Below are 27999 nucleotides of genomic sequence, written 5' to 3' on the forward strand. Positions count from 1 at the left end.
ACTCCGTGTTCCGCTGGTTATGGCGATGACGTCCTTATATAAAGAGACTGTCGTCGTTTTTCACCAATGGTCGCGGGTCTCGGGCTGTTTCCATATTCTTGCCCTGGAAAAAACAATTATCTAAGCCAAGGACCTCATGGTATAGGGTGGGGCTAACTGGTGCTAAGGGCGGAGCTCCAAATAAAGTTATTGCAAAGAGGTCTATAAGAAAACGAATTAGTCGGAGACAAATGCATTGTGTTAAACAAAAGCCTGCTGGCATTTTGCACTGCTCCAGCAAGATACAACTATTCCTTTTGAAAACCAACATAAGTCTTTGGAATCAAAGAAAAGAGACGAGGAACTACTTTAACTGACAGGTTGGTGAATTTGTCATGGTTCTACATAGTTTGGTGTTTGCGGGTGCGTTATGGAACGATGCTGTATAACGCATTGGATCATATTCACTATAATGTGACTTGGCTAGATCTTGATTTTCCACTGTATAGCAAAAGCCTAAATCGTCGAAACTCTGTGGTGGGAGCACATATACATCTTTATTATAACACGGTTTGGTGGGTTTTTACCGAGCTTTGAAATGGTTTAAAATGAGTCTGTCTGAACGTTGCATTGTATAACTGTGTCAGTGTGCGGTTCATAATAGGTCAGTAGTCTTCGGTCAGCCCGGCCCACATGACAGCAGTGTTTGTTTTAACGATCCTATGTGGTCATGTCTAGATTGATTACAGCTTGTCCAATTGACGTCAAAGGTTGAATTTTTGCAAACCCTTTTCCTAACATGCTACGTTAATTATCCTTACCAGCTGCGTAAGTTGTCATAACCTGCTACGAAAAGTCCATTTTGACAAAAGCTATATTCTTATAATTTTCCTGCCTGTGCCATAGACATAGAAACAATGATGCAATCATTGCATGAGTCAGATCTGTCCAAAACTGCTTAGTGTATTGAAAGGGGAGTCTATTGTGGTGTTTACTGTCATTGAAACGTTTTTAGAAAAAGAGGATAAACTGAGCAAGCGGCTGTTTTCATTGTATCAAGTCAGGCAGTGGCTGGGTGCCTTGCGGTGCGGTGCGGTTTTATAACACATTCGTTACATAAAAAAAGCCCAGCACGTGGAACTGGTGTTGTTTCCTCCAATAGTCCTCTTGTAAAAGGGCCGTTATGCCTTTCTCTAGTGATGCTTAGGTTAAGTTGATTTGCCTTGCTTTATTTACTATTGCCATGAAGACTTTGACATCTGCATGGTCATGTGCAGTAGGCTACGTAGCAGTGGGCTATAGTAGTCCTCAAAGATCCATTGTTGTGTTTCAATGTATTCCAATGACTTGTTGAAAAATGGAGCATCTCTTGCCCTTTTGCCAGATTGTTAACACACTGTTATTGTTAGAGTAATACAAATGAATGTAATTATTCAGCTTCAGGCATGATACAATGATTCGAATTAACTGTTGTGAAAATAAACTTTTCGTTTTTGCCATTCATTATACTCTCTGTCAAATACTCAAACTAGATAATTTCATAATCAAGCTGCATCCGACATGACACTCCTATCTTCAATCTGACAAAGAATGCATCTGTAAAGAGAGGCATCATCCATTTATATACAATGACAGGTCACATGCTCCCGTTAACTCTTCCTTCACCATAGGTTGCGTTAGAACACATTACATGTAACCTGATACCCATTGCTAGTTCTCAGAGCGAGAGATGAGCTGGGTAGAGCTTCTTTCACTTTGTGCTGTGCAGTTTTGTGGCGGCATCTTTTAAAACACATGCTTCGGCCAGGAGTTTTCCAATGGGACACGACCAGGGGGGAAACTCTGGGGCCCTGTGAAGATCGAGGGCCCTGAGTAGTTCTTGCATGGTCAGAAAATCAAACTCCTGGTCCTAGCTATTAGCCTACTGCTGTATATCTGGCCTAGTCCTAATATGGACTGTACCAAATACCTTCATTTAATTTAGTCATGTAGAGTTCAATGCTGCTGTGTCTACATTTGGAAATGTCACTTTAGCCCTCAGCTCACCTGTTTATTTTGTATTAGATATAATATGATGTATACATAATCTAATCTCTTGGTAGCCTAGTGGTTAGAGTGTTGGACTGGTAACCAAAAGGTTGCAAGATCGAATCCCCGAGTTGACAAGGTACAAATGTCGTTCTGCCCCTGAATAAAGCACTGTTCCTAGGCTGTCATTGAAAATAAGAAATTGTTCTTAACTGACTTACATTTTATTTAACCAGGCATGTGAAAGGCATGCAGTAAACCCATATTAGGCCACTATTATAGGTCACACATGTGCACAGGGAGTCCTTCCTGCTAGTTTTCCCTACTTCTGCTTCACAATACTCAGTATTCTACATGATGGTTCTCCAAGAAGAACATTCTAACTTGAATATTCAGTGGCAACACTTAACATCGCATAAGTATCAATTATTTGTTACTAAATGGTTATAATACTTACCAGTGTTTCATTCTGTTCCCATGAATATTCAAATTATGGAGTGCACCAGTGGAAATTATTGCGTAAGTACATTTGTTAATTAATACCTTATAACAGGGATATTGCATAACTCCTTATGTAAATTTAGCAGGTACTACTAGCGTAGCATCGTAACACTGCTGCTTAAATATAATAAACAAAAATAGTAACACATGTAAAATATTGTTCCCATGTTTCATGAGATTAAATAAAAGATCCCATAAATTTTCCACACACACAAAAAGCTTATTTCTCTCATATTTTGTGCACACAATTGTTTACTTTCCTGTTAGTGAGCATTTACCATTTGCCACGATAATCCATCCACCTGACAGGTGTGTCATATCAAGACCCTGATTAAACATCATGGTCATTACACAGGTGCACCTTGTGCTGGGGACAGTAAAAGGCCACTTTAAAATGTGCAGTTTTGTCATACAACACCATGCCACAGATGTCTCAAGTTTTTAGGGAGTGTGCAATTGGCATGACTGCAGGAATGTCCACCAGAGCTGTTGCCAGAGAATTTAATGTTCATTTCTCTACCATAAGCCACCTCCAAAGTTGTTTTAGAGAATTTGGCAGTACGTCCAACCACAGACCAAGTGTAACCACGCCAGCCCAGGACCTCCACATCCTGCGGGATCGTCTGAGACCTGCCACCCGGACAGCTGATGAAACTGTGGGTTTGCACAACCGAAGAATTAATGCACAAACTGATAGAAACCGTCTCAGGGAAGCTCATCTATGTGCTCGTTGTCTTCGCCGGGATCTTGACCTGACTGCATTTTGGCGACATAACCGACTTCAGTGGGCAAATGCTCACCTTCGATGGCCACTTGCGAACCACATTGTTTTATACTTTTGTTCAGTGTAGATAGCAGAATCCCATGTCACTGTTAGCCTTGCAAAGAGGGCCTGAGGGAAGGACCATTGTCCTTGAGGAGAACACCGGAAACCCATAATGTATCTCTTTCCTTCCTGTTCAAGTTCCACTTGATAATGTTGTCACTCGACACAATGTCCCACACCCAAGGCGCAGGACAGAGTTTAGTTTTTTTTAGCGAAGGGAAGTAGCTAAGAAAGATGCTAAAGGCTGTGAGATGACACAGTAATCAAATCAAATTTTATTTGTCACATACACATGGTTAGCAGATGTTAATGCGAGTGTAGCGAAATGCTTGTGCTTCTAGTTCTGACATTGCAGTGATAACCAACGAGTAATCTAACCTAACAATTTCACAACAACTACCTTTACACTTGTGTGTATAAGGGATGAAGAATATGTACATAAAGATATATGAATGAGTGATGGTACAGAACGGCATAGGCAAGATGCAGTAGATTGTATCGAGTACAGTATATACATGAGATGAGTAATGTAGGGTATGTAAACATATTAAGTGGCATTTTTTAAACTGGCTAGTGATACATGTATTACATAAAGATGGCAAGATGCAGTAGATGGTATAGAGTACATATGAGTACATATACATAGTCACGTTCTGACCTTAGTTATTTTATTATGTCTTTGTTTTAGTATGGTCAGGGCACTAGACAGGACTGTCTCGTTTGTTCGTTCTTCCTAGTTGTTATTTTGTTTAGTATTCAGTTTTGATTATATTAAAAATCATGAACACTTACCACGCTGCACTTTGGTCCTCACCTTCTTCCACCGACGACGGCCGTTACACATATGAGATGAGTAATGTAGGGTATATAAACATATTAAGTGGCATTGTTTAAAGTGGCTAGTGATACATTTTTTACATACATTTTTCCAATTTTAAAGTGGCTGGAGTTGAGTAAAATATATTGTGAAGAAAATGGGTCTGAGTGTTGGGTATTTCAGTAAACATACAACCTTGTTCTATAACAATTGTCCTATGATGACAACAGCACTTGTCCTGTTCCCAACACAGAGGAATTGAATCCAGTATGTTTAATTGACTTCTAATCCAATACCATTAAATTATGCTGAGTTGTATTTGAGTATTCAAATTAGAAGTCAGACAATGAGTCCTGACTTCTGTTACATAACTAATAGCCGGTTAAAGTCAGTCGTTAAATGACTTGACATTTCATAGACTCCTGGCTGGCAACGTGCCAGTTCCTCCATAGAGCAGGAGCAGCCGCTTCGACTACTACCTGTTTGAGCCGGTCTCTGCACTAACAGACAGACGGTCCATAGTGAATTCATGCCAGTCTCTCTCTGGGTCACTAGGTTATTCTGGCTCTCTGCCAGGTCAATTACAGTTAGGGAAGTGTGGTGTGGGAAGGTATGTGAACTTTAATGCAGCAAATAGGTACTTTTCAATCACGGGCCATGCCAACAGCCAAGGACCAGGTCAGGTGGTGTAACAAGATGAGATGATAGGCCAGTTAGCTCTTTTAGGTTTACTGCATGGTGCCCTTGATGTCTCCGTAACAGTTTCCTTAACGGGGAAATAAATGCAATTGATACAAAATAAGAAGTTTTCAAGATAAACTGAATACACAAGGAACATACTAAATAGTCGGGCCCTGATTTTTGTAGTTGCTCAGGTTATACAGGACAGCCACTCAACATCCAGTCCATGACGGTTCTTTCTAATAGTTTGCTGACTTAGATTTAGATGTATAAAAAAACGGAAATATTGCATTTACATAAGTATTCAGACCCTTTACTCAGCACTTTGTTGAAGCACCTTTGGCAGCAATTACAGCCTCAAGGCTTCTTGGGTATGACGCTACAAGGACTTGAGGACATTCAGAGACTTATCTAGAAGCCACTCCTGCGTTGTCTTGGCTGTGCTTAGGGTCGTTGTTCTGTTGGAAGGTGAAACCTCTCCCTAGTCTGAGATCCTGAGTGCTCTGGAGTAGGTTTTCATCAAGGATCTCTCTCTGTACTTTGCTCCGTTCATCTTTGCCTCGATCCTGACTAGTGTCCCAGTACCTGCCAGTGAAAAACATCCCGACAGCATGATGCTGCCACCATAATGCTTCACTGTAGGGATGGTGCCAGGTTTTCTCCAGACGTAACGCTTGGCATTCAGGCCAAAGAGTTCAATCTTGGTTTCATCAAACCAGAGAATCTTGTTTCTTATGGTCTGAAAGTCTTGTGCCTTTTACTGAGGAGTGGCTTCCATCTGACCACTCTACCATAAAGGCCTGATTAGTGGAGTGCTAAAGAGCTGGTTGTCCTTCTGGAAGGTTCTCCCATCTCCACAGAGGAACTCTGAAGCACTGACAGAGTGACCATTGGGTTCTTTGTCACCTCCTTGCCCCCTTCTCCCCTGATTGCTCCGGGCAGCCATTTCTAGAAAGAGTCTTGGTGGTTCCAAACTTCTTCCATTTAAGAATGATGGAGGCTACTGTGTTCTTGGGAACCTTCAACGCTGCAGACATTTTTTGGTACCCTTCCCCTGATCTGTACCTCGGCACAATCCTGTCTCGGAGCTCTATGGACAATTCCTTCGACCTCATGACTTAGTTTTTGCTCTGACATGCACTGTCAACTGTGAGACCTTACATAGACAAGTGTGTGCCTTTCCAAATCATGTCCAATCAATTGAATTTACCACAGGTAGACAGACTCCAATCAAGTTGTAGAAATACAGTGCCTTGCGAAAGTATTCGGCCCCCTTGAACTTTGCAACCTTTTGCCACATTTCAGGCTTCAAACATAAAGATATAAAACTGTATTTTTTTGTGAAGAATCAACAACAAGTGGGACACAATCATGAAGTGGAACGACATTTATTGGATATTTCAAACTTTTTTAACAAATCAAAAACTGAAAAATTGGGCGTGCAAAATTATTCAGCCCCTTTACTTTCAGTGCAGCAAACTCTCTCCAGAAGTTCAGTGAGGATCTCTGAATGATCCAATGTTGACCTAAATGACTAATGATGATAAATACAATCCACCTGTGTGTAATCAAGTCTCCGTATAAATGCACCTGCACTGTGATAGTCTCAGAGGTCTGTTAAAAGCGCAGAGAGCATCATGAAGAACAAGGAACACACCAGGCAGGTCCGAGATACTGTTGTGAAGAAGTTTAAAGCCAGATTTGGATACAAAAAGATTTCCCAAGCTTTAAACATCCCAAGGAGCACTGTGCAAGCGATAATATTGAAATGGAAGGAGTATCAGACCACTGCAAATCTACCAAGACCTGGCCGTCCCTCTAAACTTTCAGCTCATACAAGGAGAAGACTGATCAGAGATGCAGCCAAGAGGCCCATGATCACTCTGGATGAACTACAGAGATCTACAGCTGAGGTGGGAGACTCTGTCCATAGGACAACAATCAGTCGTATATTGCACAAATCTGGCCTTTATGGAAGAGTGGCAAGAAGAAAGCCATTTCTTAAAAATATCCATAAAAAGTGTTGTTTAAAGTTTGCCACAAGCCACCTGGGAGACACACCAAACATGTGGAAGAAGGTGCTCTGGTCAGATGAAACCAAAATGGAACTTTTTGGCAACAATGCAAAACGTTATGTTTGGCGTAAAAGCAACACAGCTGAACACACCATCCCCACTGTCAAACATGGTGGTGGCAGCATCATGGTTTGGGCCTGCTTTTCTTCAGCAGGGACAGGGAAGATGGTTAAAATTGATGGGAAGATGGATGGAGCCAAATACAGGACCATTCTGGAAGAAAACCTGATGGAGTCTGCAAAAGACCTGAGACTGGGACGGAGATTTGTCTTCCAACAAGACAATGATCCAAAACATAAAGCAAAATCTACAATGGAATGGTTCAAAAATAAACATATCCAGGTGTTAGAATGGCCAAGTCAAAGTCCAGACCTGAATCCAATCGAGAATCTGTGGAAAGAACTGAAAACTGCTGTTCACAAATTCTCTCCATCCAACCTCACTGAGCTCGAGTTGTTTTGCAAGGAGGAATGGGAAAAAATGTCAGTCTCTCGATGTGCAAAACTGATAGAGACATACCCCAAGCGACTTACAGCTGTAATCACAGCAAAAGGTGGCGCTACAAAGTATTAACTTAAGGGGGCTGAATAATTTTGCACGCCCAATTTTTCAGTTTTTGATTTGTTAAAAAAGTTTGAGATATCCAATAAATGTCGTTCCACTTCATGATTGTGTCCCACTTGTTGTTGATTCTTCACAAAAAAATACAGTTTTATATCTTTATGTTTGAAGCCTGAAATGTGGCAAAAGGTCGCAAAGTTCAAGGGGGCCGAATACTTTCGCAAGGCACTGTATCTCAAGAATGATCAATGGAAACAGGATGCACCTGAGCTCATTTTAGTGTCTCCTAGCAAAGAGTCTGAACTTATATAAATAAGGTAACTGTTTTTTATTTTAAATACATTTGCCAACAATTCAAAATCCTGTTTTCGCTTTGTCGTTCTGGGGTATTGTGTGTAGATTGAGGAGGAAAAAATATGATCGATTTTAGAATAAGGCTGTAACGTAACAAAATATGGAAAAAGTCAAGGTGTCTGAATACTTTCCGAATGCACTGTACACTGAGCTGGGCTGACTCTAGCACTGTCTAGACAAGATAAAGCTTCAACCTTTTGAAGGGGACTTAGCCCCCCAGAGATGGGAGAAAGGGCAGGCGGCGATCCCAGTAGGGAGCACTGTTGGGTGGATCCACTTTGATGGACCATCCGCTGGCCTGGTCCTCACCTGGGTGGATTTCAAAGGTCATGTACTACAGCTTTGATGTCTAAAAAAAAGCTAGCACTTTTGTGGGAAGGGCAGCAGACAGGGGCAAGTGTCACCCTTTGGGGGGTCTTGTCTGTGTTTTTTGTCTCACAGCTTCAAAGGGAAATCGACTGTATCTAATAATATTTTTGTTCCAGGGATTTATTTCATTTTACAAGGTTTTCCTAAAAGGTTTTATTATTGTTTGAAGTCGTAACTGACCCTCTTTTTCCTCTCTTCATTTACAGAAAACTCTCAGCCTCTAATCCACCCATTCTCTCCAGCGTCTTGCAGATGGTGTGATTGGGTTTGGCTTCTTCCATTCTCTACCCAGCACATCTCTGGTTTCAAACCCTCAACACACCACACCTCCCTAATGTCAGAGGATTCAGACCCGGGGTGCAGCTCCATGCCCAGGGGGGCCCCCTCGTGCAGCTCCATGGCCCAGCTCCATCGTATGAGCAGTTATGGCCAGGGTGGTCCAGACCTGGGTCTTGCCTCAGAGGGCAGTGACAGCATCCGGTGTAAGAACGTCTGCTCACGTTCCTGCCACGACGACGTGGAGATGAAGAGCAGTGGATCCAGCGGGAGCGAGACCGAGTCACACGGCAACGAGAGCCACGGAAGCCATGGAAACGAGAGTCATGGCAACGAGAGTCATGGTAACGAGTCGACAGGTAGCTCCAACGGCAACAGCAAGGACTCCGCCCTCCTGGAGTCGTCTGGGAGTAGCAAGAGGTCAGTGGAGGGGGTTTAAGTGGTTTGTGGGTGGGGTTGGTTTAGAGTAGATCACGTTTCTTCATGGGTACCTTTTTACCATTCCTACATTTTATCATTACTAAGTTTTACCAGTCCAGTCGTAGGTCCTATTTCCTAAATCGATGGCAGCCCGGTAGAATATACCATCGACCGTATTAGTTGATCAGACAACGTAGGTTATCACATATCCCACATATGCGTGTACAAAACCATGTGTCCTCTGTTGTGTGTCCCCGTTCTCTCCTTAGGACGTATGGTAAGTTGGCATCAATATGACTGTCACTAGCAGCACATTCTGAAGCTCTAGAGACCCATCCCTCTTTCTTCCTCTCTGTTGACACCTGCTGGCCCACATCCCTACTCTGAACCTCCACTTGTCCCGGCCTCAGAGAGTTGACATGCCCTAGATAATAGATGTATGTGATGCACAGCGGCGCCCTGTCTCTCACCCACCACTCACCTCTTTTCCTGTGGTGTCTTTTCCCGTGGTGCCCATGCAGCCTGCTCCATAGTGAAGTGAGGCCCTCACAGAGAGCAGTGAAAAGCCCATAGAAAGTAATGATGGACCCCAGTGAGAAACTAAAGAAGCTGTCAATGGAGTGGCTCCAATTAGGACCCTGAATGGCAACACTTCATCCTGATGACACTCTTCTCACCCCCTTTCTCTCCTTGTTCCTCAGCAACTGGGCTGAAATCACCTTGAACACTCTTTTCAGAGGACTGGAGCACATCTTGATTGCGTAAAATTGGCGATGAAAGCAAACAGCTTATCGGGGTCATTCTTTGCTGAGACGTCTCAGTTCTTATCTGCCATATATGGTGAAGTTGTCCCCCGCTTCCTCCTTCCCATCCACCTCCCACCTCTGTGACAATACAGTATGTTCCTATGGGCTCCACTTTAACAGTGAGGAGGCCTATTCTTACTATCATTAACAACCTCTATAATTCACCATTAACTTGCCACTCTAATGCCAAACCAATCTGTTGATCCCAATAGCAGATGCCGTTGATACTATCAACAGCTCTTTTATGCAATTGGAACTATTCGATATAATTAGATCTGTATTGGCACTTAGAGAGGCTATTTCTGAAGCCGCTTTATATTCTCAGCTACTTAAGCTAGTTATTTAAACACACCTGAGTTATATACAAAGAGTTGGCTGCCTTAGGGGGCAGTTTATAGCCTTTGGATGTAGTAGCGCTCTCGCTAAGCCTGTAAGCTAATGCTCGTGGCCCAAAAACGCACAATGGCTCCTACTTACTGCAAATTCTCACAAACACAATAAACGCACGTGGCATGGGCCACTCTGTGCCCCGAAGACACAATATGGCACCAATCTAAACACTTCTAAACATGCCATTCCACCTGCCCTCCTGGAGCAGGAAGTGAAAAGCCCTCCTTAACGTATAACCTCTTATAGACCGTCTATGAACCGTTTTAGACAGGAGAACAACAGAGCTACATCACACATGCACAAAAGGCATAGCGTAGGATGGAAAAAGAGAACATGCTTGTTTACCCATTAAACTTGGCTATAAGAGTGGTCCGCCTGTCCCATTTTAAATATATAGCGTTTCTCGAGACACTCTTCAGTCAAATCCCATGTAGTTATAATGATCAGAAAAGTCATCCATTTCAAACAGCACAAGCGAAGCCGTTGCTGGTAAAACATGAATGTACCTGTATAAGAGTCTAGTCGTCCCCACCCTAATCAAATCAATTACAGATTCCTACGAAAGTGCTCTGGTGTCCATGTACCATTGTAGCATTGCACTCTCCTGAACACAAAAAGAGTAGAGAACTCCAAGCCATTGTAGCAGCTGTGCAAATAAATTAACTCATTAATTTCATGCAAAACTCAGACTTTGTTTTGAAATGTAATTTCAGTGTTCAATGGATGTATTTCAATCGGATATTGTGAAAGAGAAACTTTTAGCCTGCAATGAACGCAATTCACCTGTTTGTTGTCCAAGAGGAATAGCATTTTAATGAATGGCCTCAGTGTCGTTTGAAAACAAAAACAATATGATTGAAAGTAGACCTTTTCTTGTTAACCTCAGTCAAGGCTACCTTTCAAGAAAAAGACATTGTAGCTGAAACATCAACAATAACAAGCCTACCTTCAGTCCCTTTTATTGTTTTTCAAAAGTATACAGCTAGCAGCTCGGTATAAGACTTGTTACAGTGTAGCTTCGGCTTGCAACAATGTAATTCTAGTGGTGTGAAACAGTGCCTCTAATAGAAATGTGTTATTAATAATCTCTCTTGCTTGTCGCTCTAACTCCCACAGCCCCTCTCCTCCCAGTAGTTCCAATGCCTTCAGCCTGCTGAATTCTGAGCAGGACAACCCCTCCACCAGCGGCTGCAGTAGTGAGGAGTCCGCTAAGACCAAGACCCAGAAGGAGCTGCTCAGGACCGCCAAGCAGCTCAGACATCTCCTGCCTGCTGACAAGAGGAACAAAGGCAACAAGTCCAGCTCCCTAAACACCCTGAAATACGCACTGCGCTGCGTCAAACAGGTGGAAGGTAAGAGACAACCAAACCGCACATCATTCTGGGTGGTAGTCCTGAACATATGAGAAGATTAGGAATTTAGCATCATTACATTATAGTTTATTGTATTAGGAATGTGTCTTAAAAGTCCAACAAGGAAACCAATGTGTGTTTGTGTTGTTTCAGCCAATGAGGAGTACTACCAGCTGCTGATGACCAATGACAGTCAGCCATCAGGCCTGGAAGTGTCCTCTTACACCATCGAGGAGATAGCCAGCATCACCTCAGAGTACACCCTCAAAAACAATGTAAATTCCTTAGTATTACTTCTGAATACACACAAAAAAACATTTCCTTGAATACATCCTCAAAAACAAATGGAACCCAACAGTAATGCTTAGTTAACACTATTAACAGCCACGAGTTTATGCCTACCACATCCATGCCATCCGTCCCGATTTGACATGGTGTCTGACCAACAACAGATCAGATATCCCAGTGATGTAATAACGTATGAGTAATCCAAACTTGCAGCTGTCCATGTACTGTATATGCCAGTTTCTCACATGTGCCTCTGTTTCCTTCCAGGACACCTTTGCTGTAGCTGTATCTCTGATCACGGGGAAGATCGTTTACATCTCAGACCAGGCCGCCTCCATCCTCAACTGTAAACGGGGCATCTTCAAGGACGCCAAGTTTGTGGAGTTCCTGACTCCCCAGGACGTTAGTGTTTTCTACAGCTTCACCACGCGCTACCGCCTGCCCTCCTGGAGCATGTGCACCGGAGCAGGTAATGACCCCTCTACGAGCGCGTATAACCACTTATAGACAATCTAAACATGCCATACCACCTGCCCTCCTGGAGCAGGTAGCGAAAACCCCTCCTTAACTTCTAACCTCTTATAGTTTTAGACTGGTGAACAACAGAGCTACATCACACATGCACTAAAGGCATATGGTAGGATGGAAAAAGAGAACATGCTTGTTTACCCATTAAATCTGGCTATAAGAGTCCCATTTTAAATATATAGCATTTCTCGAGACACTCTTCAGTCAAATCCCATGTAGTTATAATGATCAGAAAAGTCATCCATTTCAAACAGCACAAGCGAAGCCGTTGCTGGTAAAACATGAATGTACCTGTATAAGAGTCCAGTTGTCCCCACCCTAATCAAAACAATGACAGATTCCAGCGAAACCAGTCAATACAGGGGGTTAACCAGAGCTTGGAAAACATACATAGTGTATGCATTGAAGCAAGGGCACCAGATAAGACACCGATCTTCTCTCCTACTCTAAATGGAGCGTATCTTTGTCCTGTATTCATCTTGTACATTTCTCTGAATAGGTGTGTTGTTGAAAGCTGATGTGACTCGTGAAATAGTATCTCAGTTGAATGAAGAGGGTCGGCATTGAGCCAATAAAGTAGACATATTTTGAATTAAAACCATTTTCATCCTCCCCTCCTCCCCTTTCAGAGTCATCCCGGTCGGACTGCATGCAGGAAAAATCGTTCTTCTGTCGGATCAGGTGTGTGTGTGTGTGGCTGCGTCCGTGAGTCAGCTGCTCTCCATGTTTCTATTCATTCCCTCTTTCCAGTTTAAATTTGTTTGATTCTCGGCTGGTTTCATAAACAGGAAGCTCTCGCTTTTTTCTCTGACACACACGTACACATTTACATGCACACACACACACACACACACACACACACACACACACACTATTCACAGTTGCTGTTAAAGTAGATCTACAGCTCAACTCTGCCCCCAAGAGGCAGAAAAACACCCAAGCAGCAACTCAATCTGTGAAATAGATGCTAATGAAGTGAGTCACTGACACAGCTGACAATCATAAGGACACTATATTTTCATGGTTTTGTTGCTGCTTTAGTGACTTGCTGACTTTGTCCTCTCTCTCCTGTGTTCTGTAGTGGGGGTAAGGAGTGTGAGGGGGACCTGCAGTACTACCCATTCTGTATGACCCCCTACCTGATGAAGGTGCAGGATAAGGTCCATTCTGAGGACCAGTTCTGCTGCCTCCTACTGGCTGAGAAGGTGCACTCCGGATACGAGGGTAAGGACCAATGATAATGTCGTCACAATGCCGGAGTCGTGACTGTTTGAATACTTTTGAAACTGCATCCTCAGTAGTGTATATTAGTGAAATAGGTATATGTGAAATATAGTGTGTGGGAACAGTAGCGTTTTCATTTTGCCTACAGCTCCCAGAATCCCTAGTGACAAGCGCATCTTCACCACCACACACACTCCTAGCTGTGTGTTCCAGGATGTGGATGAGAGGTGAGACACATTTGCACTTTTTTTTCCCATACACTTTTGTTTTTATCCGACAGAAGAGTACAGTGCTTTTATGAAACCTATAGGCTGACTCACAAAGTTATTGTTTTTTGCCTTTCAGAGCTGTTCCACTTCTTGGGTACTTCCCCCAGGATCTGATTGGCACCCCAGTCCTTCTTCTCATGCATCCCGATGACAGGCCTGTCATGTTGGCCATTCACAAGAAGAGTAAGAGAAACTAGAACACACTTTCTAACATACTACTATAATAATAGAATATATTCCATTTTAGCTTTACTCCGTCTTTTGCTGACGTCTATGTCCTCTCTCCTACCCATAGTCCTTCAGTACGCTGGCCAGCCGTTCGACCACTCCCCCATCAGGTTCTGCACGCGGAACGGAGAGTACGTAATCGTCGACACCAGCTGGTCCAGCTTCGTCAACCCCTGGAGCCGCAAGGTCTCCTTCGTTATCGGGAGGCACAAAGTCCGCATGTGAGTGTCTGCACAGCACAATGTTTTCTATCTTGACACTACTCTCTGCCCAGCACTATTTTGTGTTATCTTGGCACAATTTTTTTGAAATAGACAGAAAAAAATCTCTAATATAAGAAGCCTGTATGACTGAATAAGGATAATGTAGTTGTTCCCACTTCTAGAGGCCCGGTGAATGAGGATGTGTTTGTGTCCCCGCTCCCTGCCCTCATGGAGACTATGGACTCTGAAGTCCAGGAGATCACTGAGCAGATCCACAGATTGCTACTACAGCCGGTGCACAACACTAGCTCCAGTGGCTACGGTAGTGTGGAAAGCAACGACCACCTTGCAGCATCTCAGGTGATGACCAGCGAGGGCAGCCCAAGCAGGACACACATCGAGGAGGAGGGGGAGAGCAGCTGGGCCAAACCTGTAAGTACCCTCTCTGTCACACTCTTTTCCCTGTCTTATCACTCGCTCTCACTCTCTCTTTTACCTCTCTCTCCCTCTCTGTGATAGTGAACATGTCTCTTCTCTCCTCCCCAGCAGAGGTCATTCCAGGAGATCTGTAAAGGTATCCACCTCCAGAAGAGTCAGGAACAGCAGATCTACCAAGCCTCCTCCTCAGCCATGCCTGAGACCAAGAAGAGCCCTGGCAGTAAGTCAAACAAGCAAACCAGCACAGAAATATTTACAGTCTGCAGGAAGCATAGAGATATGTTCGCATGTGCATTGGATAATGTGAACTGGGGAGTGTACATGTGTGTGAATGTACAGATATGAATGCACTTCTGTGTGTTGGAAGAGATGTAGAAAACACACATATCCATGGGTGTAGTTCATGGGTGTAGTTTGGCGTATACAGAACGTACAAATCCATGCCCATCCCAGTCTTGACACACTCCCTTTTCCCCAGCAGAGTTACTCCAGAAGAGTCCAGCAGGGGTGCGTTCCAAGGAATCTGCAGCCCCTGTGGCCCCTCTGAATTGGAGGGACAGTGGGGTCAGTGCTGGGGTCAGTGGGCTGAGCCTGGAGGACAGCAGCAGCAGGACTGCAGTACAGGAGGAGCAGCTGGCCTTCAACGACCAGACGGTCTACTCCTACCAACAGATCAGCTGTCTGGACAGTGTCATCAGGTCAGAACAACTACTAACTAGTCACCTATTCATCTTGCTAATCACGTATCTGTACATCTCTCTGGTCATCTAGCCTATTTATAGTCTTGGATCTTTTGTCTATTAATCTAGTTGTCCTCTTATGGGCATTGTTTCTGGGTAGGTAGTTACTGCTACCCAATGTACTTACTGCTACCCAATTACATGATAGTAGTTACATCATGGGCTATTGTTTTTGATTAAGATATAAAGTTAATCAGTCTTTCATCCTTCTGTGTGCATCTCTCTCCCTCTCTGGGCAGATATCTAGAGGGCTGTAATGTTCCCATCACTATGAAGAGGAGGTGCCACTCTTCTGACAACACTATGTCCTCAGATGAGGACAAGCAGAAAGGAGGGGACAATCCCATGCAATTATCTGAAGGTACGTTCTACCACTGGTCGTAATCTATTTTTACTTTATCACTCCATTAATAAAAGATGTTCAACAATTGACTTCGGTATTATTGCTAGAGTATGATGTTTAATGTATCCTATATTGCAAGTGAACTCTTCTACGCCACTATTATTTTTTACCAGTCGGAATTAGAATGCAAGGTAGTGAGTGGGAGAACAGACGGACCGGACCGCGCGTTAAATTAGAAAGCAAATCTATTTTTCTCACGTCTACACAAAGTATTGCTAGTAAAATGAGCCGATAAATTGCCAGAAAATAAACTTGTTTGTGCATTGTTACGTCTGGATTTGTGACATGTATATTTAAGTGTTGATAATGGGTCGTTACTATAACAACAATACTGCCAGTGCCAAAAATACATATTTGAAAACAATAACGTTATACCTACTTGTGTTGATTTTGATCACAGGCATAAAGCCTAGGCAGGCTAAGAGAGAATACTGCCATGTAGAAAGAACGAGACTAGCTAAATTCTTTATAAACTCATCGGGTGTATTAGCTAGTTCTTGACCAAACATAACAACTGATTAGAGCAGGCAGGTACGGTGGCTCCCGTAGCACATGTAAGGTGAGTCATAAGGAACATAACAATAATTCACAAGGGCTACATAGCAAACGTAACAAATACGACTGTTTGTTATGGATTATTGTGACAATTAAATTGGCATACGCGTTAATGTGTATTGACGCTCTCTACTCTCACACAAACATTTTGACGCCTTTGGCTCCGGTGTGATTTGTACTTAAATTAGATGTCTCATTCTAGATGGAACCTGCAAACTTCTAATTCAAATTAAAGATACCTGTGGGATGAATTGAATTTAAAACAAATAATACTGCTAGATTAATAGTCACAGATACACTGATTTGTTATAGTGTGACAATGTTGAAAATGTGTTGGTTGGAAAACACCCTGCAGATTCTGTCTGGCTCCACATACACATACCAATTTATCAAAATATCAGTATTTATATTTAAACTCCTTTATACTGAACAAAATATAAACGCAACATGTAAAGTGTTGGCCCCATGTTTCATGAAATAAACGATCACAGAAATGTTCCATATGCACAAAAAGCTTATTTCTCTCAACATTGTTTTAGAGAATTTGGCTACAAGTCCAACTGGCCTCACACCACAGACCACGTGTATGGCGTCGTGTGGGCGAGCGGTTTGCTTATGTCAACGTTGTGAACAGAGTGCCCCATGGCGAACAGAGTGCCCCATAGCATAAGCTACAGATAACGAACACAAATGCATTTTATCGATGGCAATTTGAATGCACAGAGATACCGTGACAAGATCCTGAGGCCCATTGTGTCATTCATCCTCTGCCATTACCTCATGTTTCAGCATGATAATGCACGGCCCCATATTGCAAGGATTTGTACACAATTCCTGGAAGCTGAAAATGCCCCATTTATTCCATGGCCTGCACACTCACCAGACATGTCACCCATTGAGCAGGTTTGGGATGCTCTGGATCGACGTGTACGACAGTGTGTTCCAGTTCCCGCTAATATCCAGCAACTCCGCACAGCCATTGAAGAGGAGTGGGACAACTTTTCACAGGCCACAATAAACAGCATGATCAGCTGTTTGCATGAGGCAAATGGTGGTCACTCCACATACTGACTGGTTAACCAAACAGATGCATATCTGTACTCCCAGTCATAGATTAGAGCCTAATTAATTAATTTCAACTGACTGATTTCCTTATATGAACTGTAACTTAGTATAATCTTAAGTTTTTGCATGTTGCGTTTTATATTTTGTCCACTGTAGTTTAAAGACTAATTTATTTGTAAAGACTCATTGAGTTTAAATACTCATGTAGTTTAAAGACTCATTCAGTTGAAAGACTATCAGTCTCACCAAGGCTCTGTTGGACAGGTCACCAACTGAATCAGACACAGCCAAACTCTCTCTTTTGTCTATCTCTCTATAATCTGCATTTATGGGACTTTACATGTGACTCTCCAAGTCACCCTCCCTCAGTCTCTCCCTGTCACCCTGGCAGACCCTGCACTGTTTAAGCATCAGCCTGGTCTAACCCCTGTGCGTGACGTCATCGCAGACATAACAACAGACGCTACGACCTCAGCCACAGGGGCAGTGGGCTCCTCCCTGGCGGCCCTCGCTGGGCCACCGTGCGGCAAAGCCGAGAGCGTGGTGTCAGTAGCAAGCCAGTGTAGCTACAGCAGCACCGTCGTGCATGTAGGAGATAAGAAACTGCAGCCCGGGTCAGGTATACACTACGGGGACATTGACATGTCTCATTCTACTCTTCTGTTCTACTCTTTTTGGTCTTCAGTTTGTGGTGGTGGGGTTGTGTTTGGGAGTGGGGACTGTGTGGGTCCGTGCGTGCGTAGGTACATGGGTGTGTGTGTTGTATGGATGTAGCTTGATGTTGTGTAATGTATCAGATTTATTTGACAATATTCAGAGATTCACAGTCGTCTGGTTCCTCAAGACTATACCATGATGTATGTTATACCAAAGCTATGTGTCTAAATGCGCTGTGCATTATACCATTCTCTCTGCATCTCTGCTTCCCTGTAATGAATATTAATGTATATATGTTTATCAATGTTGCTAAGGGTATTACACCGTCTCATCTCTGTATGTCCTGAGCAGTTGGGTGTTTCATGTATATGTTGTATAATTGCTTCTCTGTCTGTTTTTCCCTGTACAGAGATCGTAGATGTATCTGTGGCTCGGGTTGAGGTGGAGGGGGGCAGCCAGACTCCTGGGCCTCCCCCCAATGCTGTTTCACCTCCCAGCCTGGAGAGGGAGCCCTATAAGAAGCTCGGTCTGACCAAACAGGTCCTAGTAGCCCACACCGTGAAGGAGGAGCAGACCTTCCTGTGTCGCTTCAGGGAACAGAGGGGAGTCCAGGCCTTCCAGGCCAACTGTTCCCAATACCTGGAGCGCCAGAAGGGACAGGGTGCCGCTGATGGTACAGTAGCAAACATGTTCTACACACATTACAATACAAACTCAGTATAGGTTGTTAGACTTGGGCTAGTACAATTCAACACAGACACACACAGTACCTTAATAATGTTCTCATACACTCAACCTCTCACAGTCAAATACATAATGTAATCACACCCTCTTTTTGTCCCTTTCCCCTCGCTGTCCCCTTCTCTAGCTCTGCCCGCTGTGCGCCCATGCACGCAGGCCGAGCCCGCTGCCCGCCGAAGTGGGCGCAACAAGAAGACCAAGTCTAAACGGGTGAAACAGAACGAGTCGTCCGACAGTTCCGTGTCTCATAGGAGAAGACAGCCGCAGCCCCGACCCCACCTCCTCAACCAGGGCCTCAACCAGACCTCCTGGTCCCCCTCCAACACTTCCCAGTCCACTTTGCTGCCCCTGGCTTACCCCACCGTGGTGCCAGTCTACCCCCTCCAGGTCTACACTGGGGCGGGCACCATGGCTGGCACCATGCCTACCCGCCCAGAGAATTCATTGGCAGGCTTTGGTGACTGCCAGGGCAACCAGGATCCCCAGTGCCCGCCACCAAACATCCAGCCCTCGCCCTTCTCTACTCCCATGGTGACCCCCGTGGTGGCTCTGGTTCTCCCCAGCTGCATGTTCCCTCAAATGGGAAGCGGGGCTCCAGGACAACAGCCTTTCTACCAGGCCGAGAAAGCCGGCTACCCCTCTCAGTCACAGCCCTTCCACCCACAGACATCCCTCACCTTACCTGCTCATGTTCCTTTCCCGGCTCAGCCACAGGCCTTTCCCCTACTGACGGCCTTCCCGATCCCCGCCCAGCCTTTCTCACTCTCCATGCCCATGGAGGCTCCCAAGCCACCTGGGGAAACCACCCAGTCTCGCTGCTCCCCGCATGGGACCATGGGCGGCAGGGACCAAGCGTCCTCCCCTCCACTGGTCCAATCATGGTGCAGCTCGCCCCTGCAGCTGGAGGAGATGTGGTGCTCCCTGGAGAGACAGGACCGCATGGTGGTGGTGCCCTCCGTTGGCACACAAAGGAATAACACCGTCAACATGAAGGGAGGGAGCATGGTCTGCCAAGCCATGGAGAAGGTCAAGGAGCTTCAGCAGGTATGATACTCATTTTCAAGTCGTACGGGATACACATGGTATGCGCAATCCAACAAAATTCTTACTTGCAGGTTATTTCTCCACAACGCAAGAAATAGTAAAAGATAAGAATACGAACATAAAGTAAATAGTTCAGTAGAATATAATCATTTTTTTTAGCATAAGTATAATACAGGAAGGCACAATTTATAGTCCAATATTTACATGTGTATTGGGGATGTGTGGATTGGGGGGCAAATGTTTAAATTGTTCAGTATTTAGTAAAAATAATTAGTGGCAGCAGTAGGTGTGTGTGAGTGTTTATCTGTGTGGGTGTGTATCTGTTCGGGTGTGAGTGTACAGTACCAGTAAAAAGTTTGTATTCTTCTTTATTTTTTTGTATTTTTTTGGGGGGGGGGTCTTTATTTGTACTTTTTGGGGGGGGCGTGGGGTTCTTTATTTTGACTATTCTGCATTTTTTTTTATTACTTAATGAAGACATCAAAACTATGAAATGCCACATATGGAATCATGTAGTAACCACAACCTCATCTAGTTTATGCAAATTGTATTGAATCATTAAAAAGGTGTACAATTCCGACATCCTGTGTGAAGTAACTGTGCTGTCACGCCCTGGTCTTAGTATTGTGTGTTTTCTTTATTTATTTGGTCAGGCCAGGGTGTGACGGGTTTTTTATGTGGTGTGTTTTGTCTTGGGGTTTTTCGTACGTATTGGGATTGTGGCTTAGTGGGGTTTTCTAGCATAGTCTATGGCTGCCTGGAGTGGTTCTCAATCAGAGGCAGGTGTTTATCGTTGTCTCTGATTGGGAACCATATTTAGGCAACCATATTCTTTGAGTGTTTCGTGGGTGATTGTTCCTGTCTCTGTGTTTGGTTTGCACCAGTATAGGCTGTTAGGGTTTCGTGGTACGTTTCTTGTTTTTGTATTGTTTTTGTATTGTTTGTTTTTCATCGTCATTAAATATGTATCAAGAATACCACGCTGCATTTTTGTCCGACTCTCCTTCGACGGAAGAAAACCGTAACATGTGCTGCCATGTCAAAGTGCAAAAATCCAAAAGTCTCCTGGCTAAAATGTTACGTCTAAAGCATTGTGTCTCCAACTACTATCATGGAATATAGTGTGCTCTAGGCTGAAGTGTTGCAGTGACGAGGTAGGATAACATCGCAACTCTCCACAAAATATAACTTACTGTAGTTACTGTAATTACAGACCTCTGTCTATCCATCTCTCGTAGTGGGACAATATCTTCTCTGGTTCAGGCTGTTGAAGAGCTCCAGACTGCTTTTCAGTCACTGCAGGCCTCCCTATATGGTCTCAAACTGGTCTTGAATATACAAAACACTAAATTCATGACCTAGAACTCTGCCAGAGAACGTTAGCATTTTCACATCTGGTGGCTTTATCCATTGAAGAAGGGTCATCCCACAAATACCTAGGTATTTGGTTGGATGACCAGTTGTCCTTTAAAGTTAATGTGGATTATCTTGTGACAAAGCTTGAATTGAAATTGGGTTTTTATTTTCGTAATAAGGCTTGCTTCCCGCTTATGACTAGAAAGAAGCTTGTTCAGGCCACTTTTCTCTCTGTAATTGATTATGGTGTCTTGTTGTATGTGCATTCAACCTCCTCCGTCTTACAGAGACTGCACTCTGTTTACCATGCAACCTCCTCCGTCTTAGAGACTGCACTCTGTTTACCATGCAACCTCCTCCGTCTTACAGAGACTGCACTCTATTTACCATGCAACCTCCTCCGTCTTAGAGACTGCACTCTGTTTACCATGCAACCTCTTCCGTCTTACAGAGACTGCACTCTGTTTACCATGCAACCTCCTCCGTCTTACAGAGACTGCACTCTGTTTACCATGCAACCTCCTCCGTCTTACAGAGACTGGACTCTGTTTACCATGCAACCTCCACCGTCTTACAGAGACTGGACTCTGTTTACCATGCAACCTCCTCCGTCTTACAGAGACTGCACTCTGTTTACCATGCAACCTTGCGCTTTATTACAAATGCCAAGTCACTCACTCACCATTGTACCAAATGGTGGGTTGGACCTCACTTTATATGAGCATAAAGATACATTTGTATGTGTTCATCTACAAAGCCCTTGTTGGTAAACTCCCTCTTTACCTCTATACTCTGGTCTCCTTCACCAACAGCAGTTACCACACCCGGTCTGCTAGGTGATTGTGTCATGCGGTGGGTAACTGGTGCAGTGAGATCAGGCGCAGGAAAGCAGAGGTGAGTGTACAAGGTATTTCATCCCACGACAGCACCAGTACACAGACAATACTTAAGGTGCGGAGAAATACCGGTCACTCGAAAATAACGGGCGTAAATACATAACCCAGCAATCAATAACCAGCCGTCAAGAACCGACATGAACAATCAATAAACACGCACACTAACATGTGGGAAACAGAGGGTTAAATAATGAACATGTCATTGGGGAATAGAAACCAGGTGTGTAGAAGACAAAACAAATGGAAAATGAAAAGTGGATCGGCGATGGCTAAAAGACCGGTGACGTCGACCACCGAACGCCGCCCGAACAAGGAGAGGGACCGTCTTCTGCGGAAGTCGTGACAGGTTGCTACTTAAAGTCCCCAGGACATTCACAGTATGAGGCAAGACTGCCTTCTCTTCTTGTGCCCCAGACGCATGGAATAGTCTACAATTCATGCTTCATCTAGATATGTTAGTGCCACTGAATTAATTAAAAATATTGATGGGAGACTGTTACAGAGGCGTGTAAATGCTTTTTTTTAGGCTGGATCACATTGTTGTATGTTTTAATTATGTAATGTATTGATTGTTGCTGACATCTTGGCCAGGTCTCCCTTGAAAATGAGACTCTGGGTCTCAATGGGCTTTTCCTGGTTAAATAAATATGACTGAGTCGCTTCTAAACCTTGAGGGAGAAGTGAAAGAGGAGAGTCGCAAAAAAACAAAGGATGGGACTGATGACCGAAGAAAGGGAGCAATACGACTTGAAAGTGGAGCTTCTGTTTGTTGACCTTATCCTTTGGCTTCTGTCTTGCAGGTGGGCTCGCCGGGCAACGGTAACCATAGCGACGTCAATTCATCATCGAGTGACCTGCTGGACATCCTGCTCCATTCAGACTCTCGTTCAGGCATCAGCTCAGGCACTTCCGGGTCCATGGGTTTCAGCTCTAATGGCTGCGGAACCTCAGCTAGAACGTCTAACAGCAGAATGTCTAATAACAGCCGAACGTTGGGATGTGGAACGTCAGCTAGCGGAGTATCTGGCAGTGGCACAGGTCTGTACACACACCTACCCTAGCCTTATTGTACATTTGTTAGAATTATTTTCCTATTATATACCAGTCACTTCCACTGTACCAAACCTCACTCCTGTAACTGTCTTGGGGGTTTACATATTTGATCAACAAGGTTGGCAGAACAAGAACGAACACAAGATAGAAGGACATTAACATGGCAGCATGACATTACATCCAGCAGTTTGTTGCTTCATGTATGAAGCACTTGAGACCAGAACGCTGGTGCTTCTGAGGTAAGAGATCCTAACTCTGTTTTGTGCGTTCATTCACCCCCACAGTAAGCAGCAGCCACACAAGCAACAACAGCAGCAACTACTTTGGCACCGTGGACTCCTCCCAGAACAGCTGCCAGCAGGTCAAAGTGCGCTCCAGCGGCGGGAGTGGTGGTAGCGCTAGCGAGGGGCGGCCAATGGAGGTAGAGGAAAGCCAATATGACAAGTATGTACTGCAGGATCCGCCGTGGTTAGTCACCGCCAACGCTGACGACAAGGTCATGCTGACCTATCAGATGCCCTCCCGGTGAGTGGGAGGAGACAGGAGAGAGGCGGCACGCAATGTGCCTTGGAATATGAGAAAGTTGTCTGTGAATGCATATCTGGGTCAGTTTGGGATTTTTGAAGGGGTGGGCTTAGGGGAAGGATAAGGGGAGGGTAAACTGATCCTAGATCTGTGACCACAGACAACTTCTACCCAGAGCATGAGTCCTAGTGCAATGTTTCCCAAAATGATGAGTGCCCATGAATGCTGGGGTTAGAAATATTTGTTGGTTTTGATTTGGTTTATTTATTTACACATTTTTCAGATGGAACACAGCATCTTTGGGAAATACATTGCACAGCACACATTGCACAGCATAGATACTACCCACTCCCTTCCACTCCCACCTACTCCGTCCCTGTATTTATGTCCACAATGGATCCCAAAAATCTATGTATGTTTGTGTGATGCATCTTATGATGATGAAAGCGTATGAGGTCTTTTGTTGCTGGCTTGCAGTTCTAATGTATGCCTATAAGATGGGGCACTTGCACAAGTTGTCAGGCAAAGTGGGTTGAGAGAAAATGTGTGATTTCTTCAAGGCTAGTTTTGAATTATTCCAGATATCATATCTAGTGGACCCTGGAGATCAGTTCAACATCAGCTACACTACCGTTCAAAAGTTTGGGGTCACTTAGAAATGTCCTTGTTTTTGAAAGAAAAGCTTATTTTTTTTGCCCATTACAATAACATCACATTTTGATCAGAAATACAGTGTAGACATTGTTAGTGTGTTAAATGACTATTGTAGCTGGAAACGGAGGATTTTTTAAAATGGAATATCTACAGAGGCCCATTGTCAGCAACCATCACTCCTGTGTTCCAATAGCACGTTGTGTTAGCTAATCCAAGTTTATCATTTTAAAAAGGCTAATTGATCATTAGAAAACCCTTTTGCAATTGCTAGCACAGCTTAAAACTGTTGTGTTGATTTAAAAAAGCAATAAAACTGGCCTTCTTTGGACTAGTTGAGTATCTGGAGCATCAGCATTTGTGGGCTTGATTACAGGCTCAAAATGGCCAGAAACAAATAACTTTCTTCTGAAACTCATCAATCTATTCTTGTTCTGAGAAATGAAGGCGAGAAGTTGCCAAGAAACTGAAGATCTCGTACAACGCTGTTTACTTCTCCCTTCACAGAACAGTGCAAACTGTCTCTAACTAGAAAAGAAAGAGGAGTGAGGCTGGTAACTCTAATGAACTTATCCTCTGCAGCAGAGTTAACTCTGGGTCTCCCTTTCCTGTGGTGGACCTCATGAGAGCCAGTTTCATCAAAGAGCTTGATGTTTTTTGCGACTGCACTGAAAGAAACTTTCAAAGTTCTTGAAATGTTCCGCATTGAGTGACCTTCATGTCTTAAAGTAATGATGGACTGTCGTTTCTCTTTGCTTATTTGAGCTGTTCTTGCCATAATATAGACTTTGTATTTTACCAAATAGGGCTATCTTCTGTATTCCACCCCTACCTTCTCACAACACAACTGATTGGCTCATATACATTAAGAAGGAAAGAAATTCCACAAATTAACTTTTAACAAGGCACACCTGTTAATTGAAATGCATTCCATATGACCTCATGAAGCTGGTTGAGAGAATGCCAAGAGTGTGAAAAGCTGTCATCAAGGCAAAGGGTGGCTACTTTGAAGAATCTCAAATATAAAATATATTTTGATTTGTTTAACACTTTTTTTGGTTACTACATGATTTCAGATGTGTTATTTCATAGTGTTGATGTCTTCACTATTATTCTACAATGTAGAAAAGAGTTTTAAAAAATCAAGAAAAACCCTTGAATGAGTAGGTGTGTCCAAACTTTTGACTGGCACTGTATGTCTTTCACCTGGTCATATAAGTCACATAGTTCAGTATACCGAGTGTGTATGTTCCTTGGTCTACTCAGGGGCATCGACTGTGTGCTTAGGGAAGACCGAGAGAAGCTACGTGTGATGCAGAAGAGCCAGCCGTGCTTCACCGGGGAGCAGCAGATAGAACTGGGGGAGGTCCACCCCTGGATGAGGAGAAGAGGGCTGCCCAAGGTCATGGACGCCAAGGTGAGCTCTCTTTCTCTATCTCTTTCCCCCCTCTCTCGTTCTCACAATCACGATCTTCCTTTCTCTCTCTCTCTTTTACACTACAGGCAGCCATTCACATTTGTCAAAAGCAAGTCTGAAAGTAACTAACAGAAATGTGTTGTTTTTTGTTAAGTGTGGGCTGTGAGGAGGACACTCCAGAGGTGGTGTTGTCTGAGGAGCAGCCTGGCCTGGATATGGGAGACACAGAGACTGAGGAGGTCAGCCCCTACAGGAAGCCCGGCGAGGAGCCCTTTAACATGGACACCTGTCCCTCTTCTGGCCTTGGATCATAACAGCCACATCCATTCTGCCCCTGTTAATTGTAGCAGCATCACCTCCGCAAAAGGCTCATTCTCAAGCGACATCAATTATTCACCAAGTCCCACCCTCAGCTGTTCCATACAAGACCATTTTTTTTATTTTACCAGGCAAGTCAGTTAAGAACAAGTTATTATTTACAATGACAGCCTACCGGGTGAACAGTGGGTTAACTGCCTTGTTCAGGGACAGAACGACAAGATTTTTACATTGTCAGCTTGAGGATTCGATCCAGCAACCTTTCGGTTACTGGCCCAACGCTCTAACCACTAGGCTACCTGCCACCCCATATTAGACTGCCTAGTACCGCTTGCACCCTGCGGGTACAAACCTTTTCTACAACAAACTAAACTGTATTGAAATTCTGCTACAGCCTGAGAGACCAGGGAACATACAGACTGTTACATCCCACCTGGTCAATTCATTTTCAGTGTGTGTGTGTGTGAGAGAGAGAGAGGAGAAAAAGAAGAGTGAGTTAGTGTGTCCACAACACAGTTCATGTTCTATCAATTGTTTTTTCACTTATTGAAATTAATGTTTTCATTGAAAACGTTTTGACTGTAGTAGTCTTCTATTTGTTTTAATTTAGAGCCCTGGGGCTAGCGTCAACATTTTAACACTGATGCTCCCAATTTAAAGAAGTTAGGAGCACCACATGAAATGTAGGAGCACCAGAATATATTGTGTTTTATTGTAATACAGCCTATATTGGGCCTATACGAATTCAATGTACTTTTGAGGGACATGGTTTTCCCTAAAAACTAATGTAACATGTAAGAAATGAATTTATTGTAAAAGCTAAAAATATATAACCTTTATTTAACCAGGTAGGCCAGTTGAGAACAAGTTCTCATTTATCAACTGCACCCTGGCAAAATGTTGAAAGGAATAACTGTCATTGAAATTACAAAGTAATGTGTGGAATATTAGGTTTCTACATTGTGTAAAAGCACTATTGAGATGCATTACATTGAAAATTGTATACTGTCTCTTCAAAAACGGCAGAAGATCTGACATTCATGATTTTCTACTGTCCCTGATCTCCTGAAGAAGCTATCCCTTTTCCTTTCTTTCTATGCCCCCAAATGTTTGGATATACTGGTAACGTTCCCAGGTTGTTAGCTAGCTAACCAATGAGGTAACATGACTGAAGTGTAAACAAATGGATAACGACATGGTTTATGAATGTAAAATGCGGTCCCAGCGACCCCGCTATATGAAGATAAAAATGCTGCGCCGGTATTATGGTTCAGATCTTTTGACGTAGGCCCGGTTTTCCAAAAGAATCTTAAGACTTAAGTTCATTGTTAGCACCATGGTGCTTAATGGTTCTAACGATGAATTCAACGTTAAGATGCTTTTGGGGAAACCCGAGGCACTGATTGAAATGGAAGCTTTCGCTGTGGTAATGGTGCAACCATGACTCTAAGGGCACTCGGGGAAAATACGTTAGAGCGAAGCATTATTACATCCCTTTATTTTCTTTCTTTTTTCCTAGGCCCACAGTGCTCCCAAAATAAAACTCCGGGTCACACAGCAAAATATTTTGTTGCATATCCAATATATAACATGATGATGATGTTATCTGTTTGTTGTTGAAAACACTTACAGGATTTCTAGTCTATTATGTTGGCTGACTAAAAGGTGTGGCAGAAGAGGCTTGTAGAGAAGTTGCTTTCTAGCTTGTGGTTGAATGTTCTCATAGAGCCCTTTCCAGTACACCACACACTGACAGATGTGCGTGACTCTTGACTGCAGTAAGAAAGCCATCACCATCTGTGCCCATTCAACATAGCCATGGTTGACCTTTTTAGTACTTATAACTTTATTGGGTTCTCATACACTTACAATTGATGTTTTAATTCTAAATGAAAAGTCGCTAAGATTTATATTTGGTTGTGATCTTTGCAAAATAAACATTTTGGATGCAGCAGTTGTTAGCCT

General features: G+C 43.6%; 1 protein-coding gene across 3 annotated transcripts; it reads left to right on the forward strand.

Moving 5' to 3' along the window:
- Positions 1-27985, forward strand: per2 (period circadian clock 2). 3 transcript variants are annotated; one of them, XM_021613118.3, is made up of 20 exons: positions 48-359; positions 8398-8887; positions 11200-11435; positions 11589-11710; positions 11991-12192; positions 12881-12932; positions 13333-13475; positions 13624-13702; positions 13821-13927; positions 14040-14193; positions 14358-14607; positions 14722-14833; positions 15095-15311; positions 15593-15714; positions 18443-18706; positions 18902-19818; positions 22871-23108; positions 23408-23648; positions 25566-25716; positions 25871-27985. In XM_021613118.3, exons 2-20 carry the CDS (start codon positions 8526-8528, stop codon positions 25880-25882), a joined length of 3981 nt encoding a protein of 1326 aa, XP_021468793.2. In that variant the 5' UTR covers positions 48-359; positions 8398-8525; the 3' UTR covers positions 25883-27985. The 3 variants fall into 3 exon arrangements, with proteins under 3 accessions (XP_090038259.1, XP_021468793.2, XP_021468795.2); XM_021613120.3 differs by having other exon boundaries at positions 23408-23567; XM_090182133.1 differs by lacking the exons at positions 18443-18706; positions 18902-19818; positions 22871-23108; ... (1 more) ...; positions 25566-25716; positions 25871-27985 and adding an exon at positions 17768-18261 and having other exon boundaries at positions 1-359.
- The last annotated feature ends 14 nt before the right edge of the window (positions 27986-27999 follow it).

This window comes from Oncorhynchus mykiss, chromosome 8 (genome assembly GCF_057628025.1).
Source record: "Oncorhynchus mykiss isolate SJ-2025 chromosome 8, ASM5762802v1, whole genome shotgun sequence".
NCBI lineage: Eukaryota > Metazoa > Chordata > Actinopteri > Salmoniformes > Salmonidae > Oncorhynchus > Oncorhynchus mykiss.

Bases quoted from the DNA above. Each gene is read 5' to 3' on its own strand.
- per2 (XM_021613118.3), top strand. From the start codon at position 8,526: ATGTCAGAGGATTCAGACCCGGGGTGCAGCTCCATGCCCAGGGGGGCC. The intron at 13,928-14,039 runs GTAAGAGAAACT...TCCTACCCATAG, and splicing joins GTTGGCCATTCACAAGAAGA to TCCTTCAGTACGCTGGCCAG. The intron at 14,834-15,094 runs GTAAGTCAAACA...TTTCCCCAGCAG, and splicing joins GACCAAGAAGAGCCCTGGCA to AGTTACTCCAGAAGAGTCCA.